Source organism: Natrix helvetica (assembly GCF_964273705.1).
Source record: "Natrix helvetica genome assembly, chromosome: 6".
NCBI lineage: Eukaryota > Metazoa > Chordata > Lepidosauria > Squamata > Natricidae > Natrix > Natrix helvetica.
The window spans coordinates 7192885-7212504 of record NC_138553.1 but is presented as its reverse complement, the minus strand read 5'-3'; the positions used below and the strand labels follow the sequence as shown (position 1 = coordinate 7212504).

At 47.4% G+C, this 19620-nt stretch overlaps 2 protein-coding genes across 8 annotated transcripts in view; one reads left to right on the top strand and one right to left on the bottom strand.

Annotated features, from left to right (window-relative positions):
• USP6NL (USP6 N-terminal like) overlaps positions 1 to 12226 on the top strand; it is a 142610-nt gene extending 130384 nt beyond the window's left edge. For 6 of the 7 annotated variants that reach the window (XM_081957800.1, XM_081957803.1, XM_081957801.1 and 3 more), the window contains one exon: positions 5410 to 11053. In XM_081957800.1, coding sequence (XP_081813926.1) covers positions 5410 to 6959 — 1550 coding nt within the window. In that variant the 3' untranslated portion in view covers positions 6960 to 11053. Of the gene's footprint in view, positions 1 to 5409; positions 11054 to 11304 lie in introns of those variants that run through there. The other variant, XR_014175742.1, reaches the window with a different exon arrangement.
• CELF2 (CUGBP Elav-like family member 2) overlaps positions 1 to 19620 on the bottom strand; it is an 834627-nt gene that overhangs the window by 242864 nt on the left and 572143 nt on the right. The gene's annotated exons all lie outside the window — the stretch shown is intronic.

The window sequence follows — 19620 nt, the reverse complement described above, 5'->3', positions numbered from 1 at the left end:
TCTGTCAAGGATTGGAGAGGAGGCAACGCATTGCCAGTCGCAGAGCCCCAGTGCAGAAGACCCAGGAGAGCCTGTCTTCTTCCGTTTCACTTCTTCACTTCTAACAACAAACTGAGATCCATAGAATTCAGCCATTGTCGCAGAAGCAGTAGACAATCAGGTTGAGTAGAACCAGCGGCAGTGACAGCTCTGAGGAAGAGAGGCAGAAAAAGAACTGGGCTCTTCCCTCTTTTAATTAAGCACCCCTTTCTATTGTGGTCCACCAGCGGCCAGCGGAGCTGGCAGCAGATTCGGACAGTGAGGAGGTTGGGGAGGAAGATGGGCCAGTCCTGGAGTCTGGGGAAGGCTCTGATGAGGGCTCTGTGTCGGAGGCAGAGAGGGGGCCAGAGCCGTAGGCCAGTTATCAGCTGCCTTCAGAGTCAGATATCAGTGAGGCAGACGAACAGCTGGAGCCTGTTCCCAGTGTGTGCATGCACAGAGTTGCCAGACAAAAGAAACAGCTAAAGAACAGAGGTCAACTTGGGAGGAAGGCCACAGGTGGACAATGAATGGCCCCTCCCAGAGGAAAGAAAAGAGGAGCGAAAGGGGAGTGGAGTTTGCAGGAGACAATTAGTTCGCTTCATTGGTTCGTGACTCTCCGAGACTCCTTGCCAAGTTTTGCAGATATCGGCCTGTCAGCTCTCCAAGCCACAGATGAGGTCTGTGACTATAAATCCTCCCTTGAAAGACTTTGCTGGGTGTGAATGAGCAGAATTCACAGGAAATTAATAAAAGGGTTTTTTGTCGGGACCAGGAGTTTGCTTCCTGCTCTTGGGAAGCCTTGGTCAAAACATTTTCCTTCCAACCTTCTCTTTCCTTCCTCTTCCTCAGGAGGGTCCAGTGTTTGCCCTCTTTAAGAGGCCCTGACAGAAAGCAAGTCATAAGAAGGGGAAAGTTGCAAGCAGGGCTTGAGCAAAAGACAAATGGGTTGTGCATTTGGCCCAACAGCCTTTTGATGGTTTAGATCTGCAAAGTTTGGAGTTTCAACAACATAGGCAGACTATCTCTCTTTCGACATCTGAACCGGGTTAAATTGAAGTTCGTTGCTGGTAGTCCTCGACTTACGGCCACAATTGAGCCCCAAATTTCTGTTGCCAAGCGAGACATTTGTTAAGTGAATCACTGCAGGTGTTGTTAGTCCCCCCTCAGTCGTTAAGTGAATCTGGCTTCCCCATTGACTTCGCTTGTCGGAAGGTCGCAAAAGGGGATCACGTGACCCCCGAGACAGACAGTGCAGCCGTCATAAATATGAATTGGTTGCTAAGCGTCTGAATTTTGATGACGCGGCCCTGAAGATGCTTCAAAGGTAGTGTGAAAAACGGTCATAAGTCATTTTTTTTTCAGTGAGATTGTAACTCTGAGTAATCACTAAACAAATTGTTGCAAGTTGAGAACAAACTGTATGTATTAAGCCAGGGGTGTTCAAACTTGGGAACTTTAAGACTTGTGGACTTCAACTCCCAGAATTCCCCAGCCAGCATGGCTGGCTGGGGAATTCTGGGAGTTGAAGTCCACAAGTCTTAAAGTTCCCAAGTTTGGACACCCCTGTATTAAGCAAATTTATATAGCTGCCCAATGTACACATTAATGATGCCAGGCAGCTTACAAATTTTTAAAAAGTCCACCATCTAATGAAACTCATTAAAAAAAAAACCCACCCCATGGCATCAACAAAACAATGAAACCAGCCGCTTGGTTCTCTCTCTCTCTCCCTTTTGTGATTCCCCAGACCTCCTGACAAAGACCCTTTTTAGGGCCTTGTGCAAAAGCAGCAGGGTGGGGCACAACTGTACTTTGAGGGAAGTGATGTTCCCTAAGGGGCCACCACCGAGAAGGCTTATTTTTTTGTGGGGCCACCAGACGACAATCCCTAATTGATGGGGCCAGGGGTGGGCTTCAAAAATTTCAGCAACGGGTTTGCTGGGTGGGCCTGGCTATGGTGGGTGTGGCCTAGTCGGCCTCCTGCACCGTAGGGGGTGTGCTTTTGCCTTCCCCAGGCTCCGGAGGCTTTCCTCAAGCCTCTGGGAGGACGAAAACTGCCTCCCCCGGCCCCAGAGGCCTTCCGGGAGCTCCGTTTTTTCCCCTCCCCGAGACTCCGCGCAGGCCCTGCACTTACCTCGCATGCAAAACAGGCCGCGTGGAGCCTTCTAGGGGGGCGTGGTGGGGTGGCAGCGGTGGGGCGTGGTGGGCGGGGCCAGCCATAATCTTAGCTATGGGTTTTCCCGAACCCGTAGCAGCCCACCTCCTGGAGGGGACCCATAACAAGCAAGTTCCCTGAGAATCTTAAACTGGTGTCCGTGTGTTCCCCCACCGTGTCCCTTCGTTAAGTCTGCCTTTGTGGGCCGTGCGATATCTGTCCAATTATTTTGTACATCTAATGAAAGATCGCAAGCCCTGCTGCGTGCACAGACTTTGATCTTCCCAGGCAACAGTTGTGAGTTTGGCTGTTAATACATGGTTACTACTCCAATTGTAACCCCCCCCCCCCGCTTCTTAATTAGAGAACTGGCAAGTGTAGTTCAAGGTGATTCTAGCTTCAATCTTGCCTGCCCTTCCCATTGTTCAAAATTCAGGTGTTGAGCTTCCAAGATCTAAACAGCTTTGAATCATGCACACACACGCACACACACACAAACACACAAACAAACACACACACACACACACACGAACGAATGCCCTTTCCCTCGCTCTGGCACGTGAGGGGGAGATGTTACCGAAAACAATCTTCAAAGCAAGAAGGGATTCGGTGAAAACTTTTTTTAAAATTATTTTCCCCTTGGACTGCATGAAAGCTTAACGGTAATTAAGAGACCTTAAGTGTGCTAATTTTTTTTTTTAAGAAGGATAAAAGCTGCCTTATCAATCAACCTAGGAACATTTCAATGCTTTTTCTTGGGAAAGTATGCACTGACTCAAATTTTTTTTAAAAAGGAGACGAATCAGAGTGACTACATGACGAGGTGTTGTTGATGCTACTGGAACCTCCAAAATTTAGATACCTGGATAGAAATAGGCGTGAAGGGTGAGGGGCTTTTTGAAGTTGCGAGCATGAGAGGCACAGACGTGGTTTTAAAATGGCCTCCTCAGTAAACATACAGAGCAGTGTTGGTGAACCTGTGTTGTGCCTGTCACAGAGGTGAAATCCCCAGCCATTGCTGACACATCAGACCTTTGGGTCCTGTGGAAGGTGTGCAAGAGGGCTTTGCTCTCGCGCAGCTTCTGAGGTGTCCAAGAATTGTGCAAGTGCTCTCACACGATTTTCTGAGGCGCTAAGAGGCCTCGGATCGCGATCCAGAGAGGGTTCAGAAACGAGGAGAGGCCTCTAATTTTATTGAAAAGTTTTTTTTTTAATTTTTTGTTCTCTATATACAATTATAACTACACATTCACATAGTTATTATTCTTTTTCACATTCGTTGTTACACATTTGTCATTCCGTTTACAGCAGGGGTGTCCAAACTTGGCAACTTTAAGACTTGTGGACTTCAACTCCCAGAATTCCCCAGCCAGCCATGCTGGCTGGGGAATTCTGGGAGTTGAAGTCCACAAGTCTTAAAGTTGCCAAGTTTGGACACCCCTGGTTTAAGGCCTCTGACATCTTCAGTGATGTTTGCGGGATCGTATCCTGCCCCATACATCCCTTCGGCCGATTCGCTCACACAGAGAGGGACTCCTCCGGGTGCCGTCCACTAGGCTGTGCCAGCGGGCGCCGCCTAGGGGAAGGGCCTTCTCTGTGATGGGCCCGACCCTCTGGAATGACCTTCCCCCTGATATTAGAACAACCACGGACCTCCGCTCCTTCCGTAAGAAGCTCAAAACCCACCTGTTTCAGCTAGCTGGCCTGGCCTAATTCCAGTTTTCCCACCTCAGTTTTATTTTTAAATTTTTATGATTGGTTCTATGGTCTTAAGTTTTTAATTTTTATAAATTCGTACAGGGGCTATTTAATCTAATTTTAGCTATGTATACTATTGTTTGTATGGTTTTTTAAATTTATACCTGTACACCGCCCCGAGTCCCTTTGGGGAGAGGGGGCGGTCTAGAAATCTAATTAAATAAATAAATAATAAATCAAACCCTGAGCCCGTTGGGCCAAAGGACCAATTGCACACAGGGAAGCTTGCCACGTTACTAGATGTCTGAGGGTGATAGATGCATTGTGGTCTTAGGAGCGTCCCTTGGGTGGCAAAATGCCTCCAAGCTGGGGGTCTTTATAACCTTGGCGCTAACGATACCATATTCCCTATGAGTTTCATCCACCCTTGTGACTGCAGCTTCCATAAGCCAATCTTCCCTCCTCCCCATTCATCCTCCTCTAGGTCTCCTTGTTTTATTTGTTTCAACACAGCTTGAAAGTGGGTGGAAATTTCGGAGCGTCTTATAGACCAAATATGGGCCCAATTTTGGGCTCCCAAATCCTCCGTGCGTCGCGTTGTCGCCCTCCCCGGCCCCCAGAAGCACTCTGCAGGCCAGAAACGGGCCTGTTTTGGGTGAAAATGGGATGCACGGAGGGTTCAGGAGGCCACAAATGGGCCTGTTTTGGGCCTGCAGAGTGCTTCTGGGGGCTGGGGAGGGCAACAACGCAACGCGCGATAGCCCAAAACTTTTTTTCCCTTGTTTTCTTCCTCTAAATTTAGGTGCATCTTGTAGTCGGAAAAATATGATAGTTGACTGTGCAGTCTGCTCTTGGAGAGTGAGCGATTTGAAACTGGTCATGATTTCCCAGTAAATATAATATCATTCAGTTCATCCCGTATTCTGTTTCAACCCCGTGGCTGCTGGAAGATGCACCTCTATAAAATTCACAGCAGACAAAAGTTTTCCCTTCCATCTCCCAAGTAATTGCTGAATACGCCAAACTTTTCAGAAATGGGGTTCAGCAGGTTTTTAAAATTAAGACCTTGATCTTCTGTGGCTTCAGGAAGGCCAGACGTGTCCACTTAATAGAAAACATCCAGTCGGCATGGTTTGGATCAAAAAAGGTTGAGTTGCTTTTTTCCAGAAAATCCTCGATAGCTTGAACGAGTTATTTTTTAAATATATATAATCAGACATACTGCCTGCAGTTGTTACCATCCAGGGAGAAACGGAGGTTTGCATTTGAGCGTAAAATCTGCTGGAACTTCTAACCTCTAAGGGTTGAGTTTTATCTTTAAACCTTCCAGCATTGTTTGTTTCTTTTTATCTATTTCACACCCTATAATGCATTATGTAAAAAAATAACAAAAAACAAGCCGATCTATTGCTTATTCGTTGAGTTTTAAATTACGAGCTGCCTTGACTCTTTGATTGGGGAGGCCTTATAAAGCTAATAAATATCAGCTATTTGATTGGCAGACATATTGATTGCTCATTTTCTTCGTCTTCTAGGTAAAGAGGATGAATTTCCAAAGAAGTTGGGGAAAATGCCAGCTGACAGTCAACCAGCCATGCTGAATCTCACACATCTCGTCAATGGGCAAAAAACCAACAGTGTCGCGAAGGAGGCCCCGGCAAGCCAGAGGACTGGAGAAGGCCGTCGAGAAGGTTCACCAAGGAGACACGGAGAAGGAGGCCAAGAAAGCTCACCTACGGCACGGATAAAGAGAGACAGGGAAGGCTCACCCACACCACGGGGAGAGAGAGGCCGAGAAAGCTCGCCAAACCGCCAAAGACGCAAAAATTCTCTGGAAAAGAGGCAGACTTTGAGGCATCAGCAAAAGCCAGTAACACCAAACGCACAAAGTGGGTTGCCAAAGCACGATGCGGAGACCCCCAGAAGAAAGCCTGAAGCGCAAGCAGAGGCTGAGCCCAGGCAGAAACACAACGCAACTGCGAACCAAAACTCCAACGCAGTATTAACTACAGGGAAAGAGTTTGTGCCCAGGTGGATTAAACCTTCCGATGTTAAGATAATTGAAAAAACCACCAAAATCACCATGGAGTTTAAGACCAGATCGCCAAAGCAGGGCTGGACAGGACCAGCCCCTGCTCTGGAAGACGAAGCTCAGAGATTCAACCCCAAGCAAAAAACGAGGGTTTGGGATGTGGATGAAAGTAAGCGGGGGTCGAATGCCTCGCAGTACGACAACGTTCCCGAAGCTGATTTGGAGAACGGAAGCTCTGTGGAGCAGGCTCTTCCGGAAAGAGTTGTTCTGCAGAGTCCAAGGAGCACCGCTTTCTCCAGCGGCTCCAGAAAAGAGATCGAGAAAGGATCTAGTCCACCAAAAATATCCAACAGTTATGCCTTCAGCTCTCAACCAAGGGTCCCCAGATACTCCTCCCAATCTGACGGATCGGTGGTTGGATCTCACATGAGACAGCCACCGCCAACTTATAATAATCCACCTGTTTACCAAGGGTATTCTCCAAAGCACATGACCAAAGAAGGTAACTTCACAGCCACGCAGTACAATCACGGGACTCGGACCAGCTCTGCCACTCAGTTGTATATTCCCGATTTTCCACCAGAGATGGAAACTCATCAAATGCTCTCCGAGAAGCCACCTAGAAATTACTCCGCCCTCCACCAGAATCTTGTTGTGACGCCTTCGAGTCGGATAGAGGTTCTCCCAGACGAGGTCTTCCCAAGCAGCCCCAGAGGCCACCGTCCCGCAATCCCTCCAGTAGATTATCTGCCAGATCATAAAAAATGGCCGGATCCCCCTTTAACGTACAGACCAGGAGCCTACGGACAACCCTGGGGTGGAGACGGTGGCCGAAGTCACTTCGGTAACTTGAAGAGACATCCAGCGTTTCAGCCTAAGCCTCTTGAAGACCACAACCTTCCCACCCTTTCCGTGGACAGGCCTCTGAGATACAGGACAGCCTCAGGGGAACTTGGCCCCCCCTCCTACCAGTATCCAAGTTCCCCTGGCCCCGACCGCCATTACAGGCACCGAGCGGATGGGTTGTCTATGAACGAATCAGTGCTGCTTTGAAACAATATATATATAAATATATATAAATCACTTCCGCTCACCTAAAAGGGCCCGGAAAAGAACAGGCTTTGGGTCGAGAGTGATCTAAGATTAGTATTCTCTACACAGGATAGTTCAAACTGTCCCGCAGAAAAGTATAACACTACTTCCCAAGGTGTTCAATTTTGGCCAAAGCCGACCCTGAGAAATGAGCAGAGCAAAACGGATCTCATAAATGTAGCAATATCTTCTTCCCCGTGGCTGTCATGGCAGTTGTTTGGTTCACTCGCTTCTTTGGGGGAAACGACCCAGTGGCCTCAAAATTTGCAAAGCCCCTTTCAGCCAGCTGCCTTTTTGGGGGGTGGGTGGGGCCTGACATTAGGACCCAGGCGGCCCTTGGCTGGGGACAGACGCAGAGTCTAAAAAAAACGGAAGCGCGGATGTCCGGAGACAGCGCCCACAAAGTACTTTCTATTTAACTTTTAAAAAAATATTTTTTTTTGCTTAATTTAATTTATATAAACCATCCGTTATTTAGAAAGGGATATTTTTGGGGGGCGTGTTGGGTTTGGGGGGGGGGGGTAGAAGTCTTGACTTTTTTTTTTTTTTTACACACTGCCTCGGTAGCTGCAGAAGAGAAAAAATTCCGGGTCCTCGGAAGACCATCTCTAGAGATTGAAGCTAGCTAGAAGAAGACCTCTCTGTCCAAATCAGTGGCATTCTGACATAGCCAATAAAATGGTGCTTCTGTAACCAAGACTGTACATGAATTGTAGCACACTGTCAGATGTTGGCCTGTTGGCCTGTCGGACTGACTCCTTCCCATCTCCAGAGCCAGCTATGCACTGTAGCCGCTGTCACGTTGAGTGTCCCAGGTGAGTCCTGGGGAGGGGAGGGTGGGGGTTTAGAAATCCATCAAATGCAGTTGATGCATTTGTAGTGCAGAACAGGGGTTCCCTAACCCACCCACCCTGGCGCCCCAACAGACCCACACTGGCGCCCCAACCCACTACTGGGCCACGAGCTATTCGCAACCGAGCCACGAAAGCAATGTGTGACGTGAGTTCGCACGCTCCATTTGTACGAGGGGCCGATGCATGTGACCGCTGCTTGTGCAAATGGAGATGTACGTGCACGCTTGCCAGCCACTCACTTGCAACCATCCCCTCTCCCCTCCCCCCCCAAAATCCCCGCTCCGTAAAGCTGGAAAGATCAGGGAACTCTGGTGTAGTGAATTAATATGCTTTGGAAGAGACGAAGCCCTGGTTTTTCACAGCCCTGGCCCCTCCCTGCCTTTTCCACGTGGGGCTCCACACCTGCCTTGGGGATTCACCAATACCAAGCACATGCTCCATTGGTTCGAACCCAACTCGTTAACCCCTTCCTTGGGTAGTATTGTTGAGCACATAATACCTGTAGGGCTTGTACACTGTGCAAATGCCTCCGATGCATCTGTGAAGCTTCAGGGGGCACGTGAATCCATTCCGCACACTCACAAGAGGCCCCGCGCCTCCTGTTAAACAACCGGCACAACTTTCTGCATAGGAAGCATGCGAAAGAGCAACCTCTCTGCCTTTCTACCCCAGAAAGATGAAAAAGAACATGTTTTTTTAAGGACACGTTTTTTAAGCTCTCTTGAAACAGACGTCGCACATTAAAAAAACACTAAAGAGATCTGACCCCTTCCAATGCATTCTTTATTTCTGCAATTAACCATTAGTGCTTTCGTAGGATAGCCAGGTCGCTTTCATTCCTCTCTGTCCCATGTGCTAGCAGTATTGTCTTGGAGGCTTGTGCTGGGGCTGACCTTCGGAGGATGGCTTTCAGGATAGATTTAGTGGCACAGTGGACAAATCCATCCAAAATTGGATATCTCTTACGTCACCGAAAGGGAAACGGCACAGAAACGATTGTTCTAGAACAGGGCCCCCCAAAATTTGACAACTTTAAGACTGGGGAACTCTGGGAGTTGAAGTCCACAAGCCTTAAAAGTTGCCAGGTTTGGAGAGAATGTGTAAAAACAAGAAGACTGAGGAGGGCGTATGCCAGGGGTGGGTTCTGGTCGGTACGGCTGTACCGGTAATAGTCGGGAGGTGTGGCCACCGTACCGGTACGGTGGCTTATTTGGCTCACCCACCCGCCTGCGTTCCTTACCTGTTTTTAAGGCAACCAGGCCAATTGCGCACACACGCACTGCCTGCGGTGCCTGCGCAACCTCCGACAAGCAGCTGGGCATCGCATGGGCGGTGGGGTGCGCATGCCTGCGCAATACACATCAGGCACGCAAGCAGCGCACATCCGCCGCATGCACGAACAGAGCATGAGCATTGTAGTAGCAAAGGTAAGAGCAACCCACCACTGGCATATGCCATATTCCATTATGGGTTTGCCAGGCTGTTCGTTACCATTTTGCACCCATCTTAATTCCTGGCAGTCCTTAAAAACGAGCAAAACCGCTAACTGGTAGAGCTCAATTAGGCGAGTGGCTGTTGCCTAAGCTGATCGGTGGACTCCGCGATTCAAGGTGTTCCCTCCAGCCTGTTCTTTTGCGCCCAAATAACGGCGTGGCCTTGTAGAGGCCTTGATTTGATGGGTGCCAAGACCGCCGCTTCCTAGCCCGGCAAGAGTTTGTTGTGATCTCAAAGCGAAGGGTCTGTTTCCCCTTTTCTTGTTTTGTAATTTCTGCCCCTTGCTCTCTTCCTGAGCATCCTTCTCCGTTCCCGTAACGAGCTTGAAACATCTTCTTCTTCTCGAGAGCCATCGACTTTTATGCCCTTGATTGGACCAGGGCTGCCGTACCGTAAGGCCCTTAAAAGATGATTATAGGTATAAAAGTCTAGCGTTGAAGTGCTCCTTCATCCTTGGTGGGAAGCCAGAAAATTTACTGCATCTCTGGAATTAGCTTTAAAAAAAAAATCCTTATTCCAGCAAAAAGAGCTGGAATAAGCGGTTCAGGAACAAGATGGTAGAGCTCACTGGTTTTGGGGAATGGGGACAGGCAGCCACTTCAGTTTGTCATGCAGTAGACCCAGAGATGAGTGTCTAAAGGCCCCCTCCCAAGTTTCCAGGTACCCTTGGTAGTTCTATTTCGTTTATCTGTGGAGGAACGAGTGCTGTGACATAGACACGGAGGGAGAAATGCAAGATCTCGAAGCTGTTGTAGGATTGATGTCCTTCAGAAGGTTGACTTAGCTCAGGGGTGTCCAAACTTGAGAACTTTAAGACTTGTGGACTTCAATTTCCAGAATTCCCCAGCCAGCATGGCTGGCTGGGGAATTCTGGAAGTTGAAGTCCACAAGTCTTAAAGTTCTCAAGTTTGGACACCCCTGACTTAGGTGAAGAAACCTGATCTAATCACATCTAGTTCCAGCTGACCGAGCAGCTACATCTCTGTTTACTAGGAGATTCACTTCCTCTTCCTACGTCGCCTTCTTGGGTTCCCAACCATAATACAACTCGGGGGTCTCCAAACTAGGCAACTTTAAAATTTGTGAGCTTCCAACTCCCAGAATTCCCCAGACCCCATGGCTGTCTGGCTGAGGAATTCTGGGAGTTGAAGTCCACAAATTCTTCAAAGTCGCCACGTACGGAGACCACTGATAACAGCTCATGCGTTTTTTGATTTAGCATTTCTCCGAACTTCACCTCTTCAGTAAGACAAGAGTCTGCAGCTCAATCCAACGTGCAAACCCCGCCACTGTGGTTTATTCGGCAACGCCTTAGTCCAACCTGACCATTGTATTTCCCTTTCTCTTTCAAATGTGCAGTGGCCTCACCACAAAGAACAAGAGCCCCTCCCCACAAAGATCCAACATTAAACCTAGGAAATAACCCAAAATGTCATTCTGGGTCTTCCAACTCTTCACAGCAGGATTGCAAAGTCCACCCAAAGGCAATGTGGATGTGTACACACACCCACACACCCACACACACAGCCATCCCCCAGGTCAGTGATGGCGAACCTATGGCACGCGTGCCACAGGTGGCACGCGGAGCCATTTGTCAGGGCACGCGAGGCGCTGCCCTGTCAGCTGGCCAGTCACCTCCGGTTTGATCGGAGGGTTGTTTTGAGCGCTCCTAAGGCTTCAGGGAAGACTCCGGACGGTCCCTGAAGCCTCCGGAGGGCCTCCGGGGGGGTGGGGGAGGGTCTTTTCGCCCTCCCCAGGCTCCTATAAAGCCTCTGGAGCCTGGGGAGGGCGAAAAAAGTATGTAAAAATGGGGGGGGGAAGCGCCTGTAGTGCGCGCATGCTCACTGGGGGGGGGTCGTGCATTGCATTATGGGTGCGGCACGCCTGCACACGACCCCCCTGCGCTCCCCCCACTTGTGGCACGCGAGCCAAAAAAAGGTTCGCCATCGCTGCCCCAGGTTGTACAGCGGCCCACTCAAGGATAAAAATGCTGAGCAAAACTGTGGAAATGCTTAGATTTTGTCTTGACGGCACAAAAGATGGCGAATATGGTCAAACTCTTGTTCTCCCACTACACTACATCGCGTTTGTAACATTTGTGACACTGAGCCTGAATTTTGGGCGTGCGTGTACGCACACACAGAGGCAACCCCACCAATAGGTTTGTCGATCCCTTCCGCACTAACCACCAAACCTGGTCTTATCTGTGGTCTTATCTGAGCTTTCTGAGTTATGAGTTGAACAGACCTGCCTTAAACACAACTCTGCTTTAGTGCCTGCGTTTGCTGCAGAACGGCATTATTGTGATAGTGTGGTCTTTCTTTTTTAAATATATATATAAAAAAGATGAAATAACATTTAGCTCACACGATGGAGTCGCAATCTTTAAAATTACTTTGAGAATTCAACTTTTTATATATATATTAAAAAACCACTGCACGCAGCTTTGCATTCTAGCAAAGGTTCTTGAAGAGGCAACGTGTGTTCCTCTAAAGGATATTGGACTCCAGGTCCCATCAGCTCTTAACCCCTGTCGCCAATGGGGAAAGAATGATGGGACTTGGGAGTCCATACCTTCAAGGCCCGCGTGTTTCCTAACCCTGTTCTAAACTGACAAATAATACTTTGTCTTTTACTTTCCAAGCTTCATTTCCTGCAGTCTAGAAATGTATGTATATAATAACCGTGTGATTATGTCATAATCTCAAAGTTTAAAGTTTGGCTTTGTGATTTGTAATAACGATAATGAAATTTGAAGCTGTACAATTTACTGGATGCTAGAAGCAGAACGGTGGCAGCTGCCAAGATATGTATGGAGATGATTAAATATTGTAGATTGTTTTATACATAAAATATATATATGCTATTTTTCTTAGGTCATCTTTGTTCGGGTTGTTTTTTTTAAATTGTGTCTTCCTGCTATTTGCTTCCTGACCTTAACATGCTAAAAAATCACGATTGTGTATTCTGTGCCGGTCTCCAAGTGCCTGTCAAAAGAAAGCCCAAATGGAAAGTCGACTGAATCTTTTTTAGGTTTTTTTTTCCCCCTCTAAGGAGGTATTATAACCTGTCACCCTCATTGTGTCTTGAAACCAGATCAAAGGTATCTAGGTTACTGCTTTGAAGCAAAAGTTTAAATAATATAATAGGCATAGAGACTCCCAACAGTTAAATTCATCAGAAACCTGGAGGGTGTTTTTTTTCCTCTCTCGGAAAAAAAAATTACCAGTGTGCCTAGATATCTCGGTTTCTGCTTTATTCAAAGCCGCTTAGCAAAAGACAAGACAGAAATGGTTGGGGTCCACGGTAGCAGCACCACGAGCCAATTCACAGTCACTAGCTCTTGGCTGGGGTCTCGTGGCACCTATTAGATAGGACCAAGTCTCTGCAGATTTTACTCCACTACTTGTTGACTAAAGGGTAAGGGGCTCATCTCTGTTTCAAGGTCATTGAGCCAATGCTGTCCAAAGATATTTCTGTGGCCAGCATGACGACATGGGGCACTGTTACCTTCCCAGTGAAGTGGTACCTATTTTTCTACTTGCACTTGCATGCTTTCGAACTGCTACATTGGCTAGAGCGAGGACGGGAACTCTCCCAGTCGCATGATGCTCAGGTCTCGAACCGGCCGTTGAGCCAGTGCTGCCCAAAGATATTTCTGTGGCCAGCTTGACATCATGAAGCGCTCTTAGCTTCCCAGTGAAGTGGTACCTATTTATCTACTTGCATCTGCATGCTTTCAAACTGCTAGATTGGCAGGAGCTGGAGTGAGGACGGGAACTCACCCCATTGCATGGTGCTCGGGTCTTCAATCTGGGCTGCCGGCTTTCCTGCCGACCAGCCCAGCATCTTAACCAGAGGTGGGTTCCTACCAGTTCAGTGCGGTTTGGCCGAACCGGTAGTGGTATGCTGCCTTGGGTTGCAAAACCGGCATTGACCCAGGCTGGCCACGCCCCTGAACCAGTTCCCGGGTTGTCACCGTCTTTTTTTTTTTTTTAGTTTTGCGCACATGCAGAACAATTTCCATTGAACTGTGCATGTGTGCGCAGCATGCGTGCAAAGCACATGCACAAGCAAACCGGCAGTAACGCCAGCTAGAACCCACCCCTGATCTTAACCATTTAGCCACTGTGCTGCCCCCTATTAGATAGGTATTAGATAGTTAGCATCTTCAGAGAGGGCCTACTTTGGATCTTGTCAGTCACAGGACTCCAACTAGCAAGATCCAGAAGAACTGTCTTCTCTGCTGCAGCACCGCCCACTAGAACATCTAACCTCTGAGGTAAGATTTGTCCTCCAACCTCCAGTCCTTCTGTTAAGACCCTGAAGTCCTGGCTCTGCAGATTGGGCTGGGGTCCAAATGGGCCGTTTCACACTTGTGGGTGGGGAGGAGCTAATGGATCGATGGCAGACTCCAATTATCCCATACACACACCTCTTGCTCTCTGCCTTCCACCCATCCATCTTTTGGGTTATTGCATTGACCCTCCGGTAGTCCTTGACTTACAACAGTTCATTTAGTGACTGTTCAAAGTGACGACGTCACTGGAAAAAGTGACTTAAGACCGATTTCCCACTTACGACCGTTGTAGCCTCCCATGGTCACCTGATCAGAATTCAGGAAACTTGATTCCCACTTACGATGGTTGCCGTCTCCCAGAGTCATGTGATCTCTTTTTGCGACTCTCGGATAAGCAAAGTCAAGGGGGAGGAGCCAGACTTACTTAACAACCTTGTGGCTAACTTAACAGCTGCAGTGATTTGCTTAACAACTGTAGCAAGAATGGGGCAAAACTCACAAATGTCTTGGCAACAAAATGTTTGGACTCAATGGCGGTTGTAAGTCGAGGACTATTCCTTTTCATTAGCATCAATTTAGGACGTCGTCAAGATCAATAACCAGTGAGGTGGTCAGAACGCCATATGTGCAGCCAATAACAATGTTTTCCCCCCAAAGTATGACCAGGTCTTCTTATTTTCTTTTGAGGCCCAAATAAGCACTAGGGCTTATTTTTTGGGAGGGTCTTATTTTTGTCCCATGTACAGGATGCCCACTTCTGCTTGCTCACAACTGGGCAAGAGGCCGTGTGATGCACCTGGTGGCAGCGGTGGTGGTGGTTGGAGGTGCCTCATGCGCCCTCCAGGCCATACATATCCTGACACCTGCTTCGCGACCGCAGCACCAGCACACCACTCGGCCTCCTGCTCCTTTGTGGCCACGAGCAAGCAGAAGTGAGCCGATGGCCGCGTGAGTTCATGGTTGCTGCTGCCGCCGCCATGGGGCAGTCTGGCCTGACTGCGGAGGCCCTGAGGTAAGCCGGTGTAGGGCACATGAGGCACTTCCAGCATCCCCTGCCTTGAAGCAGCGGCACCGCAAACCACCAGACGGAATGGGCAGGTGGCCGGCTGCACAAGCACTTAGGCAGTGGTGGGATTCAGGCAGTTCGCACCTATCCGGGAGAACCGGTTCTTAACTTTCTAAGCAGTTCGGAGAACTGGATGTTGTAAGAAATCTCCTTTTGTTTTTTCCCCACTTTACAGAGCTAATCCTGTAAGGAAGGCAGGGAGGAAACATTCTGGTGTTGTTTCTAGCCTAATCTTTCTTGCCCTGCTTACAGAAACTGCCTCTCCGGTTAACCCTTATGACATTGTAACAGCAAGGCAAAGCACCCATCAACCTGAGTGACGTTGAGTTGGCCATGCCCACCCAGTCACATGACCACCGAGCCTCGCCTACCCAGCCGGTCATTAGGCAGAGAACCAATTGTTAAATTATTTGAATCCCACCACTGCACTTAAGTAGGGGTTATTTTGGGGTTAGGGCTTATATTAGGCAAGCGTGTAAAAACACGCAGAGGCTTATTTTTTGGGATCAGTCTTATTTTCGGGGAAATGGGGCACTTGGTGTCTTCTTCCTCTGCCTTCTCTGATCCCCGTGACTTATATCTTCCTTTCTCCAAACGGATGCAAAGGGACGTGTGTGATGGGAAACCTGAATACGCTATTGAAAAAAGCAAATAAAACAACGGCGACGACAATGGGATGGCAGGCAGAAAGCAATTTCCAGAGGCTTCCCAGTATTATTAAAAGCTATTTAAAGTGCAAAAGATGTGATTGAGTTGACCTCACTAGTTCCTTCTCCCCTTCTCCAGCCTTTGTGGAAGTGAGCAAGGGAAATCGGGGATGCTGCAACCTCACTGCAGATCCTGGAATTCATGATTGATTGATTAACTGATCGATTATGCGCCATGAAGTTGTTGTTGTTTTTAATTCCTAAGGGTCAACTAGATGATGAACAGGATCAACTTTAGGACCTGTGGACTTCAACTCCCAGAATTCCCCAGCCAGCCATACTGAAGTCCACAGGTCTTAAAAGTTGGCAAGTTTTGGAGACTCCTGTGCTAGAGAATCATGCTTTAGACTCTGGGAAGTTGATGGGAGTCTGAAGAGCATGAAGAACTTTAGAGATGGCGACCCCCATCATGTAAGATCAAATCACTTCATGGAAATGTTTATGCCAGAAATGTCGCACTATGTCCAATGTTTATCTAATTAGAAAACTTTTTTAAAAAGAACAATCCAAACATTACCAATAGAAGAGAATATTTGTAGCACAGGGTTGAAACGAGGGGTCCTTGGTGCCGCTCTCCGAGCTTGGTGGGGCTCTTGCAGACGTTTCATTACCCAACTAGGTAACATCATCAGTGCACCTCGGTGATGATGGTACTTAATTCGGGTAATGAAATGTCTGCAAGTAAACAACCAAGATCAGAAAAGACCAAGGACAACCCCCACCCCCACCCCACCCCAATTGTCATCCATGCAATCTGGGGTTGGAACTTAACCAAGTAGCATGTTGCCAATGGATGCTTTCTAGTTTTTCTTTTTGAAAAAAAGCCTATATTTAAAGAAGGGCTCAGTGGCTAAGACGCTGAGCTTGTCGATCAGAAAGGTTGGCAGTTCTGCAGTTCGAATCCCTAGCGCCGCGTAACGGAGTGAGCTCCCGTTACTTGTCCCAGCTTCTACCAACCTAGCAGTTTGAAAGCATGTAAAAATGCAAGTAGAAAAATAGGAACCACCTTTGGTGGGAAGGTAACAGCGTTCCGTGAACCATCGGCACTTAGTCACGCCGGCCACATGACCACGGAGACGTCTTCGGGCAGCGCTGGCTCTTTGGCTTTGAAACGGAGATGAGCACCGCCCCCTAGAGTCGGGAACGACTAGCCCATATGTGCAAGGGGAATCTTTACCTTTTACTTTATATTGAAAGAAAGGTGAACTAGCTGTATTGTTTGCCTGCAGAATCTGCAATATTAAGAGAGGCCTTGTCTGCCAAAAGCAATATAGCAAAGCAAATATCACAGGCGAAACTTTAATAATGCGTTGCTCTCTAAACCAAAAATGCTTTCGAGCAGGTGCACATCAGGTATACTGGTTTTTATCCCAGGGATGGAGATGGACCTGCATCAGGCTTAGGTCTGTTCATATAATCGGGCTTACAGTGCCCATCATCCTTGGCCAGTGGGTGAGTTCATCGGATGGAAGATACAAGTCAGAGACGATGGTTTTAATATGGTGAACTGTCATCTGCCATCTAAACACCGTCGTGGGGCCTTTATTGCTGTCTGGACTTGGTTGTTTTCTTGCAGATGTTTCATTACCCAGCCAGGTAACATCATCAGGTCTAAAAGGGGGTGGGGGTTTGCTTCCTTGTAGAGTTTAATGCAGTTACCTTGTTGGGTAATGAGATGTCTGCAGGAAAACGAACCAAGCTCAGAGTGCGTCAGGGATCCCCCAGTTCAACCCCCAGCTACAAACACAGACCTCAATTGAGCCTGTTAAGCGAGTTGGCTTCATTTTACAACTTGTCTTGCCGCAGTTGTTAAGTGAATCACTGCATCTCTTAAATGATGAACACGGTTGTTGAGTGAATCTAGTTTCCGTTGACTTTGCTTGTCAGAAGGTTGCCGAAGGGGATCGCACGACCCCGGGACACTGCGACCGTCACAAGTGTGAGTCAGTGGCCAAGCATCCGAATGTACGTAAATCACGTGACGGTTGTAAGTGTGAAGAATGGTCATAAGTCAGTTATCCGGTGCCGTTGTAACTTTGAACGGTCACGAGGACGATCTGTGCAATGAATTCAAGTAATGTGTCTCTCTACTTTTTATGGATGCCAGCTAACTTTCCGACCTACCCAACTAGGGGAAAAGAAACTTTTGAAAGAAAGGGGGGGGAATCTACTTGCAAAGCATCTCAGTGGTAACTTCTGGGGCATTATCAAAAAAATTGCCCTTTCAATTTTTCAAGCCTTCAATTCTGTCCCCGTATGGTCTTTCAAGTGTGGTTTGAGCCAAGATCTTTGCCCTTTCTCGATCCAGGGTAATTATAGCCTTCAGCAATTCCTCTGAAAGGTTGGGTTTCTTGCCCACCATCTCTTTAGAAATGAATAATTTCGGGTTTCGTATTTGAGCAGGGATAAAACCGAAGGAATTATAATTTCCTTTGTTCCCAGACTTAACAAGCCTAGCTGGAAAGATGTTTACTTAACGGGGCAAAACAGCAGCTCTCCTGATTCGCTTTCCTACGTGGGGTTGGGAGAATGGAAGGAAATGATTAGCCATGGATGGAATCACACAAGGGCGTTAAGCCTACACAAAGGCTGTCGAGTACATTAAGCCGTCTTGGAACCCGTCCACTTTTATAAAATAAGAAGTTTTGGGTTTTTGAGAGACCAAGGTTTACATTTAGTTCGCTATTATTTAAGACTTGGTTCTGAAGGAAGTTAGCCCCCACCCTTCTCCTAGAACAGGGGTGTCCAAACTTGGGAACTTTAAGACTTGTGGACTTCAACTCCCAGAATTCTGGGAGTTGAAGTCCACAAGTCTTAAAGTTCCCAAGTTTGGACACCCCTGTTCTAGGAGAATGAAATATTTTAGGAAATATTAAAAAGGAAGAAGATTATATTTCCCTGGATGAGAAAAGCAGAAACATGTTTTTAAAGACAAAGCAGTTCCCTGCTCCCCCTTTTTGTCAATGGGCCATTAAAGCCTGAGCCAGTCTATGCTACATAACAAAGGTCTACCCGCTTCGGGCAGATCCATTTCATTGCCCTTCATTGCACCACCCACCAAGTTTCAACCAAACTTAGCACACAGACAACCTACAAAGCTAGCTATGACAGCGACCAATCAGGATAGTCTTCCTGTGCCCCAGGAAGTCCAAAGTCTAGGAGAGGGCATAAAACCCAGGGACACTCAGAATCTCTTCCCTTTTCACCCAGGAGCTCCAAACCATGCGATCCTGTCCACCATTAAACCATCTTTCCAAACAGCCTCTTATGTTTTCAAATGTCTTTTCCCCCACTTGGAACTCAACCCAGGGGGACATTTCTTCCAACACTTCTGTTGGAATCTGTTGTAGAAAGAATTAGAGAGAAAGAGAGTGATTGAGAGAAAAGAAATAGAGAATGAGAAAGAGAGAGAGAGGTAAAGAATGAGAGAGAGAATGAGAGAAAGAATTAGAAAGAGGGAGACTGAGAGAAAAGAGAGAGAATGAGAAAGAGTGAGAGTGATATAAAGAAAGAGAATGAGAGGGAGAGAGAAAGAATCAGAAAGAAAGAAAATGAGAGAAAAGAGAAACAGAAAGAATGACAGAATAAGAGTGTGAGAGTGATATAAAGAACGAGAGAGGGAGAGAAAGAATCAGAAAGAAAGGATGAGAGAAAAGAAATAATGAGAATGACAGAGAGTGAGAGTATGTGAGAGTGATATAAAGAATGAGAGACAGAATGAGAATGAGAAAGAATGAGAGAATGAGAATGAGAGAATGAGAGAGTGAGAATGAGAGAAAGAATGAGAAAGAGAATGAGAGAAAGAACGAGAGAGGAAGAATGAGGGGGAAAGAAGAAAACTGTTTTCAATCTAACAAGGGATGCGTCAATTTCCGAGAGGCCCTGGAGATGCTTTGGCTGAGCTGACACCCGAAACCCTTCAGAATGAGCTAAATGGGTCCCGAGTTTGAAGTGGCAACAGGGAACTGATTTCAACACAACAGGAAAACGAATTGTATTAACTCCGACAGACTTTGAGAAACGAACAGTGATGACAAGGCCTGCAATATTCCGCTTCGGAAACTCTCGGCTTTACCCAAGTGTCAAAATCAAGAATAAAGAACTAAACTTAACACCAACCGAAGGACAGCAGCCCAAAAAGATCTCAAGCAAAATAGGGATTGCTACCTGCCCTGGCCTCCTATTTGGCTTTTATTTTATT